At 27.4% G+C, this 17,475-nt stretch overlaps 2 protein-coding genes across 4 annotated transcripts in view; one reads left to right on the plus strand and one right to left on the minus strand.

The window, feature by feature from the left end:
• The window catches only part of LOC129957028 (thyroid adenoma-associated protein homolog), a 98,305-nt gene extending 90,075 nt beyond the window's left edge, over positions 1–8,230 (minus strand). Inside the window, exons 1-4 of one of the 2 annotated variants that reach the window (XM_056069137.1) lie at positions 8,177–8,230; positions 6,623–6,738; positions 5,044–5,166; positions 1,033–1,162 (exon numbers count right to left, since the gene is read on the minus strand). In XM_056069137.1, coding sequence (XP_055925112.1) covers positions 1,033–1,162; positions 5,044–5,166; positions 6,623–6,721 — 352 coding nt within the window. In that variant the 5' untranslated portion in view covers positions 6,722–6,738; positions 8,177–8,230. Of the gene's footprint in view, positions 1–1,032; positions 1,163–5,043; positions 5,167–6,622; positions 6,739–8,000; positions 8,047–8,176 lie in introns of those variants that run through there. The other variant, XM_056069140.1, reaches the window with a different exon arrangement.
• A 508-nt stretch (positions 8,231–8,738) lies between these two features.
• The window catches only part of LOC129956915 (ral GTPase-activating protein subunit alpha-1-like), a 69,503-nt gene continuing 60,766 nt past the window's right edge, over positions 8,739–17,475 (plus strand). For both annotated transcript variants that reach the window (XM_056068950.1, XM_056068951.1), the window contains exons 1-5: positions 8,739–9,147; positions 15,147–15,257; positions 15,944–15,996; positions 16,115–16,216; positions 16,928–17,174. In XM_056068950.1, coding sequence (XP_055924925.1) covers positions 9,042–9,147; positions 15,147–15,257; positions 15,944–15,996; positions 16,115–16,216; positions 16,928–17,174 — 619 coding nt within the window. In that variant the 5' untranslated portion in view covers positions 8,739–9,041. The remainder of the gene's footprint in view (positions 9,148–15,146; positions 15,258–15,943; positions 15,997–16,114; positions 16,217–16,927; positions 17,175–17,475) is intronic.

The raw sequence follows: 17,475 nt of genomic DNA on the forward strand, positions 1-17,475 counted from the left end.
CCACTCTTTGATGATTCTATCTCACCAAGGGGTGAGATATGAAAGGATAAGTGCATTTTTGGAATTCTTTGACCTTGATTCCCACCCTATTAGATACTTTTTCATTTTCATGTGCATCAAATTCATTTCAATTTTTTATCATGAGTATATGAATATCATGTTGTTTCTCACTTTGTTATTTTATTACAATTTGTAAAAATCCGAGTTTACTTTATTGTTAAATGTAAATATCTCCTCTTTTCATCTTTCCTCTCAACCCTATTTTGATGAATTAGCATGCACAAAAGCGATGATGGATTTAGAATCCACTGGTAAACATTAATGGCTCTTAAATTTGTTTAATTAATAACAATGAAACTTTTTAATTCTTTGATTTTCTTAAGCTCTGTATCCATAAAATTTGACTAAAATTTCTTCCATCAATATCATTCTGACAAATTCATCTTGTTATATTCATATTTTCTGTTCATCAAACCAGTTTACACATTTTTCTTCAGCAACGCATCACACATACATTCACCAGGTATAATTAAAACAATTTTGTCACCACCTTTGAATAATATTGAAATTTGAACTTTTTTTAGTCCCGACAAGTATGACATAGTATGCATTTTGTATTGTCCCCTATGGGTAACCTTCCCAATACTTCAATAAACAACAACACACATTGTTGAAGAAAGAGGGAATTGGGAAAAAGTCATTATGTATTATCTTAATATGTGTTGGCACTCCTGGATCTATTTTACCCTGGATTCCTTCTTAAAACCCTTCCTTTTTATTAGTTTTCTTTCACAAAACATTCTGTAAACAAACTGTTATGACCATACTTGTGATTTATTGTACACATTGTATAGGGAAATGAAATAAAAAGTTTTTAAAGTGTTTATAGATGATTTTCAAATATAAGCACTTTACATCATGCTCTGCAGCCTGCACTTTTAACGAAGGTTCTCTACAGAAAGAGCACATAGGTAATAAAGTTATCAAAACAATGAATTTAATATGGAGATTATATATATATATATAACTTACCTTGTGTCTTTTTTCCAACTGAATGATATAAAAAAATTAAAAATTTTGAAGCAAAATCAGGTGAAAAGAGTTCTCCAATTAAAACAGCAATGCAGGTGCTGCTTAAAAGAATGGAATCTGCAGGGAAATCCTTGGGAACAAAAAAAATTAGAATTAGCAAAAACAATGAAAACGTAGCCCTTGATTAAAAAAATTAATAAGTTTTTATTTAGCAGTATTTATATTAAGATGAAATTAATTAATTAAACAAATTGAAGAAGACTGTAGAATTTATTAAGCCTTTTTACTTGCTATTTCATTTTGAAAACAAATATTTTCTGCTAATCTAAGGGGAAAAAAAAAAAAGTAATAATAATAATAATAAAAACCTACATACAGACTTATTATTCTCACTGAATACATTGAAACTTGACATGTAAATAAATACAATTACTAATTCTATATTTCTAAAATGTAACAATAAATATGTTAAAAATAAATGTAAAGTAATCTTTTTTTTTGTATAATTTAAAGCACAGAAAAGAAAATCATTTATCATCAATATACAGTTAGTAATATTCAACAAGTCAACAAGAATCGCTGTTCTTGACATTTTTGTAATATGGAAAATACTTATCTTTAACATAAAATGTATGTTCACTATCTTTATATACATATACTATATATATATACTGATATCTATAATTTTTGTCACTTTTAGCTATGTTCTGATGAAATGTTTACCGAAAAATCTGATTCCTTTAAGATTTGCAGCAAAATTATACAGTTTTGTGTTTGAGATATCACTAAAGTGTTATTACATGTCAAATTCCATATATTAAGTATATTCATCAGAAAGATATAAATAGAATAGTTCAAACTATACTTTCAAATAGTATAATTCGAAATAGTTCTATTTAGAACTAATGGAAGAATAAAATATCTAGATTAATCGAAACTTTGAAATTAATATTTGCTTATGATTACAGTATTTTCTATGGGGATATTTCAAAGAAAAATTTAATATTAATATGAATTCACAAAAGAAGAAACAGAAAAAAGAATTTAACACAGAAAATGATAAAGATAAAAAAAAATGAGTTTGAATTTTGACTTGATGGCATAAAAGGAGAAAGATAAAAACAAACAGAACTTCCTGATGTTGAAAAAAATCTGAGAAAGCATTTAAGAATCTCAAAGAGTTCTCAACATCACAGCCCATCCTGTCATATCTTGAAGATTATGCACATCCTGATGTAATGACAACTATTGCAGATTTGGATTTTTAGATTCAGAATGCCACTTAAACTTCATTCTGAACAGGCAGACATTTTATTTTCAATGTCTGTAAAAGGCTTTGTCAACTCCTGTAAATTAACAAAACAAAAACAACCCCTCTTTACTCACAAGTAAACAGCCTCGTAAAGAGGTTCAATGGAACAAACCTAAATAATCTTTTCCTCTCTATCTCAAAGAACCAACCAGATTGGGATTGGAAATTACCTTTGTTCTTGCTTGTTCATTGAAGTACTGTCTATGAAACAAATAGATTCACTTAAATCCCGAATGTTCTTTAATCTTGAATTCAATCTGCCCGGTGACTTTTTATTTGGGTATCTTTTTCACTTGAGGACTACAACTGAGATCTTTAAGCATGGTTAGAAGCTTTTCGAAAGTTCGACTAATCTTGGATCCAGATGGAAACAATGAAGGTACAGTACAAGAATTTTAAGAAGGCAACAAAGAGTTGTTTTGGAATCTAATTGACGCAGGGTACTTTTTACAAAATTGCAATAATCCTGGAAAAACTCTTATGCAGTCCTAAAAAGACTGAGTGGAGTAATGGTTTACATCTGAAAATTATGAAATTCTTGAACTAGAATTGTCTATAATAATCAGCTAGTCCTTACTATGGCAGCACTTTACATGGAAAGATTAACTGAAAACCATAGTTCTATTCTTTTGAAGAGGGCAAATAACAAGTATGCCTGAATTGTATATAAATTTTATTATTCTTTTGAAATGCAAATTTTTATCATTCTAATAATAATGGGTGTTTTTTTTTTTGTAATATTTGCTTTATTCTGATTCTGAAATTCAACAGTTTCTTAATTTTAGTTATATTAAATTGCTTCCTGTTTGACATCCTGGGCAGGGATTACACTGTCAGGATGTACAGTCCTTGAGGAGGAAATATTACAAATTTTGTAAAGTGACAATATTTTGATTGATGCAGGAGTTACTGATTTGCTTTCATTGAAAGAGGCATGCAGTAGTCATTGTTTCTGAGGTCAATGCAGCAACTAAACTCGCCTAATAATCAGAGTATCTTGAATTTGTCTTAAACTCTGTCAGTGAATTACTGCAATAGACTATTGAAGACTAGATTGCTTTAATTTTAATAAATGTAAACATTTGTAGATAACTACCTAAGTATTCTATAGAATGTCGACATTCTATACATTGCCTATATTTTGATTTTGTAAATTTGATTTTTTTTTTGATGTAAGATTTTTCTAATCTTAGATCTTTTGAATCCAATTAATAAGGACAATACTTTTTGGGCACATCACATATTGATTTCATTGGTCCCTTATCACAAGATAAGAGATATTAACACATATTAACAATATTATTGATGCCTTCACCAAATTCGCTTTGTTCCATCCAGTTAAAACAACATCAGCAGCAGAGGAATTGCAAAAACACAAGATCCAACAATCTGTCATCAGAAATCCTTCGAGAATTATTTCCAACAAAAGTTCTGCCTTTACTTGTAAAGACTTTGAGGACTACTGCAAGGATGAGGATATTCTTCATATACAAATCAGAACAGGAGTACAAAGAGAAAACAGCCAGACAGAAAGAATACATAGAACCCTTATTCCAGTGCTTGCAAAATTGACGATCCTGCCAAGTGCTTCAAGTTCGCCTATATTTTCAATGAATATATTCATTGAAAATATATTCAATGAATCATTAACAGCACTATCAGCAGATCCCCTAAATTCACTTCCTTTGAGTTGATGACAGGTGTGAATATGCAAAACAAAACGGACCTAAGAATCAAAGCAATCCTTAATGAAGAATTCCTGTGTGTCATGATTCAAGAGAAAGAAACTTTTTGTGAGGAGGTGAAAGCAGACATCTTTAAATTGCAAGAACCGACGCCAATATAATAAACATCATAGAACTGCTCCACTCTACAAAATAAATGACTTGATAACAGTTAAAAGAGCCCAGTTAGAAGGAAGTCTGAAGCTTAGACCTAAGTTCCTAGGACCTTACAAAGTGGATACGATAAGTTACATGAACGTTAAGACGTAGCAAAAGTAGAATCCTATGAAGGGACTGAGGCAATTTCCACTTCAGTTGATCACATGAAGCAGTTGTAACTTGAGATCAATGCATTTCTTTTTTTTCATCATTTCTCTTTTTTGTTTCTTTATTTCTGGTGTTTCTCTTCAATTTCCTCCCTTCATTTGTGTGTTTCAGAGTTCAGAGGATTTCACATGTCGATGGCTGAGTGATGTGGTAAATTAACTCCACAAGAGGGTACTCTGCATTCTTCCGATGATAGCTAGCAGCCAGAGTTATTTCAGAATTCATAGAGAGATGTCAGCTGAGAAGGGTTGGACCAGAGCTCGAAAAAAATATGATCCTCTAAAATGGTTGAAACTGGAATTCCTGCGTCAAAGAATTAATTTACAAATGCTCAATGTATCACGAGTAGGTGGGAAAGCATTTGAACAACATCCATCTTCATGTAATAGAAATTCTTTCTTCATTATTGAATTCTCACTTGTAAAAATCAAGTTATAAAATGATTGTTAATCAATAAATAAAATCCCTTGTTAATCAAGAAATAAAATGATTAAGCTAATCCAAGAAGACTGATGCATTAAAACCAATCACAACCACATGTATGCCTTGGAAGACTGACTTTAATTTAATTTAAAACTGAGATGCCTGTAAAGAAATGAAAAATAAATAAATAAAACACAGGGAAAAATATTTGATTGGAATACTTACTGGATTGGCAATGATTGATGTTAAAAGATCACAAAGTGAAAGAAAAGTAGTTTGAGCAGAAGGTGGTAATGTACTGACATTTTCATATTTTGTACCACACTGTTGTATAATCTGATATAATTCCTGCAATAGAAAAATTTATTTTATATATATATACACACACACAAACAATTTTTCCCTACACAACAATCTTTACTATGGTCTGTCATATTTGTAAGTTACTTTAAAAATTAATCCTATGATATCACAGAATGATTTTATAGCCTTAAGAATAAAATTTTAATATAATAACATTAACATAAATGCATGTTTGAAGTGATAAAGCACAGCATATGTAAGATAAACTAATGATTAAACAGAATAAATGGATAACTGAACAGACACAATATATATGTGGGGAGGGGGAGGTTCAGAGGGAGCAATCGGAGATTAATAATTTTCTTTGTTTAGTTTTGTTCCAGTTTGTAGTCAGTTTAAAGAATATATAATATAAATTCAACTATTCATTTTTTGGCATAGTGCTTAAATTTGAGTAAGGGAAGCTAGGTTAAAAAGAAATTAAGAAGTTTCACTAGTTGGATATTCTGAAATTAGATAAGCACCAAGGAACATTCTAATAAACACATAATGCTGAAAGGCAATTATGATAATAATGATACATGGGCAAACATCCTACAAGTTCAACTTTAAAAGTGCATTATTATTACATTTAGTGTATATCCATAACACAATATTGAGTTGAAATTATCATATTAAAAAAATAAGATCTTTTAGTCACAAAAGCAATACATAATCAGTATCAACTACAATATATAAAAGTAGCTCCCACACAAAATCGACAAAAATATTTTTTATATGTTTGAAACAGTACTATGTATGAAATATGTTTGAAACAACTGAACATAAAAATATTTCTATAGTAATGTAATAAAGATAATTAGTAAAATTTAAGTTGATTCCTCTTCATATAAACATCTCCACTACAAATTAAATTCATTTGCTGAAAAAATTACAAACAACGGAATAGGAAATATTTTAAATTATCACTTTTACAATAACCCAATAGCAGACAGGATATATTTTTAATTTGTCATTTAATTTTTTGAGAGATTACTACAAAATATTATCAGATGCAAAACATGCAATTTGATTCAATATAAAATTTTCATCCACAATATTTATAGTTACTATGTAAGGCTTTTAAATTTGGAATTCATGAGTTTCAACTACTGATGACATTTAAAAATTGAGAAAGAGGCATTGTTTTTTCATTACATTTTTTATTGGTAGTGACTATGATGAGACAAAACTCTTTTGAATAAGATTGAATTCACATGTACATTAAAAGAAAGGTGCACAGTGTGACAGTTCTAATTAAATATAATATGATTATTTAAACAAAAGTTATACAGCAAGAATGAATATTCTTTATTTAAAAAATCTCACAAAGTAAATATATAAAAATAAAAATAATTAATTATTTTATATTAAATTTATGAAATTTGATAAAAATTTCAAAATACTGCACTACAAGTTCATATAAATATCCTTTTTAGAACATTAAGTAGATAATACATACTTTTAAAATTTTATGAGTAGCAGAAGGTGTTTTTTCAGCTGACAGCTTTTTGGTTATGTGAAACAGCTGATCAAAAACATCATTTGCTTGAGAATTCATATTGTTTAACTAAGTGCCTAGAAGGAGAAAAACAATTCTAAAAATATGGATTGACTGACTATTTTTTACATACACAGAAAAAAATATATGCTAAATATCTGACATACATATGAAACATAACATGGAATAGAACAAATAAGAATTTCCTAAATAAGTATAATGGTTTTTAAAAATATATTTCTTATTGAATCAAATCATAGCAATGGAGAAATAAAGAAAAAATAGTATTATGTAAGTGACCACCCTCACCTTTTATTCGATAAATTAGATTAATGAATAACAAAATTCAAGACCATCAAAATTCATTAAAAGAAGTGAATTTGTATGCCTTGATATTAAACTTCTGATCCCATTTTTAATATGAAAAACATATATAAAAAAAAATTCAGAAATTAAAATAATAATGGGACTAATAAGAAATTTAAATGAATCTCAACTAATTAGCCACAGCAAATAATAATAATACCTTTTTGAATGTATGATATGGATAAAAAAACAAAACAAAATATAAGTTATGATAAATTAACTCCCTATATTCAAATAAAATTAATATTTTATGACAAATTCAGTGGGAGGGAACAACAATATTCACTATTTATTCTATACTAAAGTAAGAATTTATCACAGATTATAACAATCTATGAACTTAAAAAATTCTCACTGCTTCTCAAAGCCAATTAAATAACATATTCTTGCCTTTCACATTAGTTAGGATACATTCAAAACAATATTTTGGGTCTCTTGCCGGTTATAGCGGTCCCCTAATTCAATCGCCAAACAATCGAGATATATCAAGATGGCTGCATTATGTATAAGACAGATTGGCGATCTTGGCGTAATCCTAAGGTCGCCAAATATGCCCGGGAATTCTATAATACCTAAGTTCTATTTTTAGAATGAAAATTTCAATTAAAAATGCACAGCATTTATTTCGAAGCAGTGGCATTGCAACAGGGTAGCAAGGGGGGTATAGATGTCCCAGGTGCTCGTCATAAGGATCACCATATGGACAAAATATTAGTGCATTTATGGCACTTTTTAAGAGAAGTATCAAGAGATTGTGAAAAAATAATGTAATGCCCGGGTGCTAAATACTTTCAATAATCCACTGTTTTGAGATGGGATTTAAAAAAAAACAAAAGAAAGTAATAAGTTTGAAATGAAGAGAAAGATAAAAGTAAATACAACATAAAAAAACGACAAAGAGACGCATTTTAGTCAAATGATAGATTTATTTAAAGTTTAAATAAGTAAGAATTTTAAAGTATTCATTGCTTACAGAGGGAAAAAAACAACATGAGCATTTACTCCAAAATTTAAAAAATGAAATATTAACTAGAATTGAATTAATATAAAAAATAATTAGCTTTTTTATATTTATAGTAATAAGAGTTACAATTTTCATACTTTAACTAAGATATATAAATATTTGTAAATAAATTTTGAAAAACATACTTTTGATTCCACTGTGCACCCGGTCTACAGTTAATAGTGTAAACAATAAACATTGAAAGTGTTGCCATGAATTCGATGCTTATGAATTGCTTTACTATTCATGATTAAAGTTTTGTCACTAGAACTCTACTTATTGTTAAATTCATTCTGCACACAAATCATATATTTTATTAAAATAATTCTTCTTTTTTAGCTTTGCATATCTCATTTGTCACATATTTTATCTATTTTACAAACTAACTGGCAATTTTTAACAATTAAGCATTCATATTTTCTGTTTATTAAGCTATTATGTTAAAGTATACTTTGTACTATTTTTATAAATGAAATCTAATCCATTATTCCAAAAGTATTATAGTTTGTTCAGAATTAATTTCATTATAATTGTCCTTTATTCGTGAATTTAGAGTATTTTAACATTTAGAAGACTGTTTAATCTTTCCTTCGTTACATTCATTTTTAAAAGTTGAAATATTATTTTTTTCAAAAAATTCCGAATGAAATATGCTTGGTATTTAAACTAGTAGTTAACTGTCGACCTTGAATAAAATGTACACAACACTGTGTTTTGACAAGTAACTACAGCAAAAGATCTTTATCATATTTTCTATTAACCATAAATTTGGCGTGAATTTTTAAAATTAAAATCGGAACTTCAAGAGCAGTTTATTACATACAATCGGAGAGAAACCTGCCAATTTTGGCAGTCTCTTTAACAAAGTAACCAATGGGAGCTAGAGTGATTTCTTCTACGTGAAGATAATTCCTCAAAATAACACGTCCCGCGAGAGGTGGGAATGCAATGGGATGCCTGCGGGGAAGTGGTGTCAACTTTGTTTAATAATAATATATGACGTTTTGAACGATGTTTAGTAAAAAACCTCATTCAGATGTCAAGAAATCATCTCAAAAGGTGTTAGATCCGAAGAAAGATTGTCTTAGTCGTTTGAAGCATTTGCGAATTGTCTTGGGTCAGTAGAAGCACTTTAAAAATATTTTTAAAATAATCTTTAAATATAAAATGTTAGTCTGTTCATTTTATTTTAACGACATTGTGTCTTCTCTAGTTGATGAATAAATTTTTTGTAAATGTGTGCTCTATAGGAAGGAATATATTATACATACGATATACTTCTGTACACGGATTTCAGATCGTAGGTTGTGTTGATATACTTTTTGTATTATGTGTGAAGCTATCACGCGAGACAAATTTCGTTTCCGAGTTTCATTACATTTCCTGAAAAATAAATTCATATCATTTGTGACCTCCCTGATATATTTTGATTAGTATTAATAAATATTTAATTGTAGTATAAACATTAAATCGTATTACACAGCCCTTTGAATTTCAGTAGAATTTCCGTCTGTTGATGTAAATTTGAATTTAATTTTCTCAAAATTTAATTTCTTATTAAGTGTAAATTGAAACAAAGACAAATCTTTCTGCTTTTTCATGATGAATTTTCTTATATCTTTTTGCGACTTTAAACCTATATATTTGAAATTTTTTATCTTAATAAAAAATATGGTTTTAATAAAAAATAGAGTAAACATTATGCTTTCTGCTGCTGTTGAAGCATAATATTTAAGATGCTAAAAAGCAAGTTATTTAATGTGAAGAAATTGTTAAATTGACGGAATGCTTCATTTATGATTCATTGATGGATTTTGTTAAAAAGTATTTATATGTTATGTATATCATTATAATATTAAATTTCTTATGATTTCTTTTGCATGAATTTAAATTTGTATAAATTTATTTGCAAATATTTAAATTAATTTTTATTGTTAAAAAATTTATTTTAAAATAAAATTGGAGCAAAAAGTCTGTATGTTTAACATATCCATCACTGACTATGATAGAGAAAATACATGAAAAAATAATGCACATTATACATGTTTTTTTTAAAATATTTTTTGAAGATATAAGTGCTGAATGAAATGAAATGGAGAGAAATAAGCAAGAAAATTTATTATCCTCATTTAGTATATCGATTCTTCTCCCCATTGTATGTTCTTATGCATTTTGAAACTCTTTGAATTTTAGTTTCTCATTGTTGCAGACAAAATGTTTTCGACAATTTTATGCTTTATTTTCCTTATAAACTTAATTAATTTCTATCTGCCTAATAAACAGTTTGAATTAATAAAAAATTTAAGGATTCTTTTAATCGTAGAGAAATTGTATTTATTAATAAAACAATGAAGGAGAAAAAATGTCAAAACTTATTAAGGAACAACCGAGTTATGATTTCAGAACTGCAAACTTGAAATATATTGATATATAGTTTTAAATTTTAATTCGATTTTCGAGATGTTTACAGTTTAATTTTTTAAGTAAAATTTGAATTTTATTCCATTAATTGATTCTATTCAGAACCTGCCAAATCATAGCACTGACTTGTATAAGGAATAGTGCCAACATTTAGCTTGGTTTCAGGAGCTTGGTGTTAGGAGACCTTACTAATGGAATAGTATCAAAATATGCAGATTTTATATAATAGTTTTATAAAGATATATGTTTAAATATGCATATTTTTAGTTATCTTTGTAGCTGTCCATTAGGAATGTTGAATGTGTTTTAGTAACATTTCTTATGCATATAATATGTTCATAATCATTCCTCCAGCTAAGTATTTTTGAGCTTCAGAATATGATAGAAATTTAATTTGTTAATCAAGGAACTGTATGCCTGTTTTATTTCTTGTATCCATGTATTATTCTGATATTAATGTTGGATTTTGGGGTTTTAAGGATATATTTGCTTTCAAACGCTTTGCGTTGAATTGCAGAAAAATGATTGAGATTGTTAAGGAATCTTAAGTGTAATTATGAATGCTATCTTGAATGTTCTTGAATTTATGTTGCAGTATAACATTGGATTTGAAATTGCCAGGCACAATTTGATCAAAAAGCTAATTGGATAAAATTTGAATAATTCTTATTAAACATTCTGTAATTGATTTCTTGAATTTTAAAATTTAGGACAAAACAAAAGAGTAAATAATTTTCTTATGTTGATAATACAGGGTTGCCACACCACCTGGTAAACTGGAAAAACACAGGAACTTAAAAATTGGCAGAAAAAGATTGGGAAAATTTGAAGATTTTCATAAAAATAAAATATTGCAAGAATAAAAGATCTAAAAATAAAATTACCAAAAATTTCAAGAATAAAAGATTGTAGTTATAGTTTCCAACAGTGGAACAATATCATTTGTGATTGTGCAAAAACTCATCTGTTTTCTACTCTCTTCCTTTTTTCTTTCTTTATAAATCAGACTGGTTTCGATTTGCAAGAAAGTTGTTCCTTTTCCATGAGATTCCTGAATTTCAGCAAATGAACATGCACGAGACTTTTGTAACTGCATAAAAGAATAGAATATATTTCTTTGGAGGAAATATTCAATCTGCGAAAGAAGCTTAATGTGTTTTGTTAACCTGAATTTTTAATGGTTTGTTATTATTTGAGAAAATATCAGCTTATTCAAACTAGATTAAAGAATTTTTTAAAAACAATGAACTGCTCAAAATCTGTCTTAATATGAATTGAATGGATAAAAAAAAAATATCAATCCTTATTTTGCTGAATGGGTTAGAAGAGCTCTGTAAAATCCATTTGTCAGATACTGCTCACTTTGTAAGAAGATAATAAGCCTGAGAAATGTGGGAAAACAGGCACTTATTTGGCATCCCAAAAGAGGGAATCATACAAGACTACCTGCCAGTTCAAAAGAGTCATCATTGATATTGAACTTCTCTAAAAGGAGTCTCTAAAAGGAATTCAAGAAAAGATGACACATGAAATCCAATAACATCAAGTTTTATGGCCGAACATCAACTGATTTCAAAATTTTTAGTTAAAGAATAATCATTTAAAACTTAATTTTTATGGGCATTAAAATTTGAAGTGTCGCATTTGTATTTTAATGCATTCAATGATGTGTCGGCAATGTCTTCACATGTGTTCACTTAAAGTGATATAGCTAAAAAAATGTAGGTTAGGCCATACAAAAATATCGTTCCTTTTTTGTTAAGGATTAATTCCATGAAATTGATGCCCAAATACATAAATTGGCAAAAATGCATAAATAAAAAAAGTAATTTTGCTTTGTAATGTTTTTTTTTAGTTGTTTCTAAGTTATCATTAAATTATTTGTATCATGATAACAAAAATATTTTATGTTTTATTTCACTCAAATCCTTAATTCTGTGTGACTCACAGTAAAGAGCATGAGAGGTAATATATCTTCCCTCTTAATATATAAATTTTGTCTTTCTAAATTCTAGATAATAAATAAAGAGAAATTGTTATTTTTTGTTTGTAAATATAAATTTTCTTTTAATATACTATTATTTTGAATAATGTTAAATTGTTACTTCCTTTCCTTGCTTTTTTCACTCCTTAAAATCACATTGCAGTATTACTTGTGTATGTTATTCGTGCATTTCCTCGTATCAAATATTCGTATAGGGAAAGTGCAGGGAATTTTTTTTCAGTTTTAAGTGGCAACCTTGTTGCAAATAATGCATAAGGGAGATTGGACTATAACTTTTCTATATAATATCTCATTTGTGGAGATGAGAAGGTTAAAAAAATGAGAATTCATCACACCAAATCTTCTATTTATCAAGAATTAATGGAATTTCTTCAGGAAAGAATATGATGTTGACTAAAAAAGGACTTGGGAACCATATCTGTAATTCTTTCTTCAGAGCCTTTTTTTAAGTATTTAGAGCTAATATTTTGAGATGAAATCCAATTATTAGAGTTACTTACAGTAATATGTATAAGGAGGCCTATTGGAGACAAAATTAGCAAATTCATTCTAGTTGTTTCTCTATGACCTCAAATCCAAATTTATTTTAATGGAAGATATTTGTCCACTTTATATGTAATATAATATGTAAAATAAGTGAATAATAGATTGTATTTCTTGAATCGCTTTCTGGTTGAAAGAATAATAATTCATTTTGTTTTTTACCAGAAATTAATTAATAGCATAAAGAATAGCAATTACTACTCAAGGGAGGTTACTATTCATACTGGCATTTGTTGCCACAGCTCTACCCCCACCATTTTAGGTTTGAAAATAATTGAATTCCAATTAAAGACTTTTGACGCAACATTTGTTATTAAAATCTGTTTTTTCCCTAACATGTCTTTATGCATTTGAAAGGAGGCTTGTAATAAATTGCCTGAAAGATCTTTCTGTTGGAATTTTGGAAACAGAAATTAGGAATATAAGACTTTCCTAATTGTGGATTTACTAATGAATAAATATCTCATCTAAAATTTGAGCTAAGATATACAAGTAGAAATGATGAAAATCCGACTAAATTTTTTTTGAATTGAAACAATCTATAAATTTCCACTTTAATGAGAATTTGATTAATTTATCCAAAAATTGTCTGATATTCTTTATATTTATTAATGTTAAAACATAGTTCTTCATTAGTTTTTTTCTTAAACATAATTTCTACCACTCCATTCTTTTTAGGCTCGTAATATTAGTTATTAGAGAGAAAGATAGAGTAAGTTTACACCTTTTAATTCTGATTTCCATTTTGATCTGTGTATGTGATGAAATCTGCTCCTATTAATCCTTTGATATTTCATCTTTTTCTGTGCATTTATTATGTGAATATGATAATAAAGTATAGCAGTATAAATCTGTATTGTTTTGCTCTATTTGTTCTATTAAGCATTTCTGATTCAAAATACAAAATTCTCTTGTAAAAATATTTGTTGTTTTAACTCTTCTTTCACATTATAATTTATAAATTTTTATCTTAATTATCAAATTCTTCTGGATAATTATTATGCATACTTTAATTATATCTTTATGTCATAATAGGAAAAACAAATCACAGTTAAATTTGTGAGCTATATAGATGCATTACATGGTTCTAATGTGGCAAATTAAATATATTAAACTAAAAGATATTAATTCATGAATGAATAAAAATAATATTATTGGCTTTAACACTTATAATAAATCATAATAAAAAATTATTTTATTTTAGATGATGAATTTAAAAATTCAATAGACGGTAATAAAAAAATCATTCCTGGTACATTTCTATATACATTTCCCATATATTTTCTCATTATATATATGAATTAATATCTTTTTTAGTTTAACACATTCAACTTGTCACATTAGAACTATGTAATGCATCTATATAAAGTTCACAATTCCTGAATTGAACTATGGATTATCAAGTGTAGAAATTATTATTCTTTAGCAGCTTTTTGAAAGAATTTAAAATAAGTAAATTCAATAGATCACCTTGAGATTGCAGCAGTCATATAGTAAGTTTTGGTACTTTTGGGTTAGCCAAGTGCAAGTGAAAAGTTGCTAAATAATTTAGACCTGCTTCAAAAAATAAAATAAATAAAAGTATCACCAGAAGAACAAAAGTTGCAGTGTTAAATTTGTATACAAGTTGACACTGGTTTTGGTGGAGATGTAAATTATTTGATCTTTTGCTTTCGCCCAGTTAATTGAAAAATACCTAAGTTTTTAACATTGAGATTAAAATCACTGATCTTGGCATTTTGAATTCAAAGTTCAGTTTTACCAAAAATCTATTTTATATACTATCTTACTGTATAAAATAGATTTGCAGGTTATTACATGTTAAATTATTAAGACCTGGGTCAGATATCATCCTGTTGGTGTAGCCAGGAAATTTTGGATATTTGCTTCAGTGTAATTGTCTATTCTCAAATAGCTCTCGGAAATTTAAGACTTTTTAGTGCAATTAAACCTTTTTTTTCTACTTGCATCATTTTTTGGTAGAAACAGAGGATCTTGCATTTTGTGTAAGTTATTTGTTTGGAGACAGTGCATATGTGGTTGAAATTTTTTTTTTTTTTTTTTCTATTTCATAACATATTTTTCTAGAATGATTTTAAAGATTTTATTATGTTTGTTTAAAAGTTTTTCTTTTCTTTTTATTATAGATAATTCTGATACAGCTGAAGCAAAGTCATTTTTTGAAAATAATTACAGCCATATCTATTACATTTTTTATGATGTTTTCATAAGTGCTGAAAATAATCTAAAACAAAGGGGTAAGCAAAAATTATCTTGTTTCTGTTTTATAATAGTTCTATTAGAAAAAGTTTATATTTTTTAAAATTGTATTGAATTCTTGTGAATTTAACTTTTAAGTTGTTTCAAACTTTTTTTTAGCATTAACTTCTTGAAAGTGTAATAAAAAATATTATTTTTTACCATATCATTAAAAATCTGACGGTTAAAAAAAAAATCTCTTAAGAAATATGTTTTGCACTGTTTGTGGTTAAAGCTACTATTTTTTTATATTTAACTTCTGTTGAAAGGACATAATTTCATATTAAAAAAAAAGCATTTCTTAAAAATTACATTTTTTGAATGAATATTGAAATTCTGATTTACAAATTTATTAAATTTGCCATTTAATAAATTTATATTTCTGCCATTTATTTATTCTATAAATCATTTTTTTATTCTGTAAATTTATTTATTCCATAAATAAGCTTAATTTTGATGTATTAAAACTATTAATAAGATAGAAGATCTTAGATTCTTAATGTGTAAAACTAGTTACACTGTACAATTATCCCAACTGATGTACTGTGTAAATAAGTGTAATAAAATCATTATTGTGAATAAATATAAGATAAATGGAGGCTAAAGTAAAATGGTATATTTTGAAATATATATAAATAGCTATCTAACTTTTTATAATAAACTGTCTGATTATTTGGATTTACAGCTCATCATCGAACTGCTAGAGAAGATTTAGAAATAGTTCGATTCATATTTGAGGTAAAAATAAAATTTAAATTTTTTTCATAGATGAATATCTAATATTTATTTCCCCTTTGAATAATATTTTTTAAGCAAAATGTGGCTAAAGTTTTATTTATTGTAACACTTTTTCCAGAAACTTTTAGTTTTACTTCCTGAATTAATCAATCGCAGATGGCAATGCCACAGCATAAAAAGAATAATCAAGAAATTTCTTCATTTTGGAAATTCAACCAAGGTGATATTTTTATCTTTTGTTTTGTAAATTGAATTGTTTTCACTCCAGTTATTCTTTCTGCAAACTTATGTTAATATTTTGCATTAATTTTAAAGCTAAATTATTATAAATTTATAACGAATGCAGAATGATCTTAGAGAAAAACTGATTTAATCGTGTTTTGTTTTTAATAAACATAATTTAGAATGTTAGTAAACAACTTTTAAAATCTGTTTACTAACATTCTAAATTATGCTTATTAAAAACAAAACACGATTAAATCAACTTTAACTTTTTGATGTTAAGTTCCTTGATAAGAATTTTTGACACTTATTTATTTTTATGGCCCTTGGTTTACTTGGTAACTTTCAGATTACACTAAGATTGCCAAGCTTCCTTATACATAATGCAACCATCTTAGCAATATATCTGAGTTACTTGGCTTTAACAATAAAAATTGTACCAAGTTTTCTTATAATGCAACAAAAACATCCCTCCAAAGAAAGAATTTTTCTCTGTAAGGAACAAAGAAAATTTGTTTTCTGTCTGTAAAAAAAAGTTGGAGTGTGTATTACGAAAAAGGCATTTATAAATAAAAAGTACAAGGCTTAAATATATTTGTTTCATCTATTCTTTGCTCAGTCTTGCTTAACTAGTAGTGAATTGTAATCCTATTATAGATATTTAATTTATGTACATGTAGTTATTAAATTATTATTATTATTTTTGAAGCTTCGAAGAGATGGTGTTCGACTATTTCTGTTATGGTACCAGATATTAGGGGAAAATGCGCCAGAAGAGTTGGATTCCATTTTTACGTCGCTTGTTCCCGGTTTAATACCCGGAGTACCCAATCCATTTATTGTTCCTCCAAATTCAAGTCAAGGTCATGGGCTTTATAACAGAAGTACTGCTTCAAGTGAAAATTATCAAGAAACATCTATGTTTTATGCAAACACTACTGATACACCTGAAGCTGGTATGTTTGATAATTGTTTCTTTATTGGAATTAGTTCAAAAATAGGTTTACAATGAGTTGGCATATACCTATTCCTACCAAAGGTGTCATTTTGACCCCTTCCATTATTTAATTAGAAAAAATATAAATTGACCAATCTATTATGAAGATATAGTAGAAAAAACTTTTATATTTTCAATATATTTGTTGAGGTGTGGCGTGATGAAAAGGCAGTTCATCTGTGTTTATTTACTGAAAAAAATTGTTTATTTTCTAATCAAGGTCTTCAAGACTATCTATTTTTCTACCATCATCTTCTATA

Source organism: Argiope bruennichi, chromosome 11, assembly GCF_947563725.1.
Source record: "Argiope bruennichi chromosome 11, qqArgBrue1.1, whole genome shotgun sequence".
NCBI classification, from domain to species: Eukaryota; Metazoa; Arthropoda; class Arachnida; order Araneae; family Araneidae; genus Argiope; species Argiope bruennichi.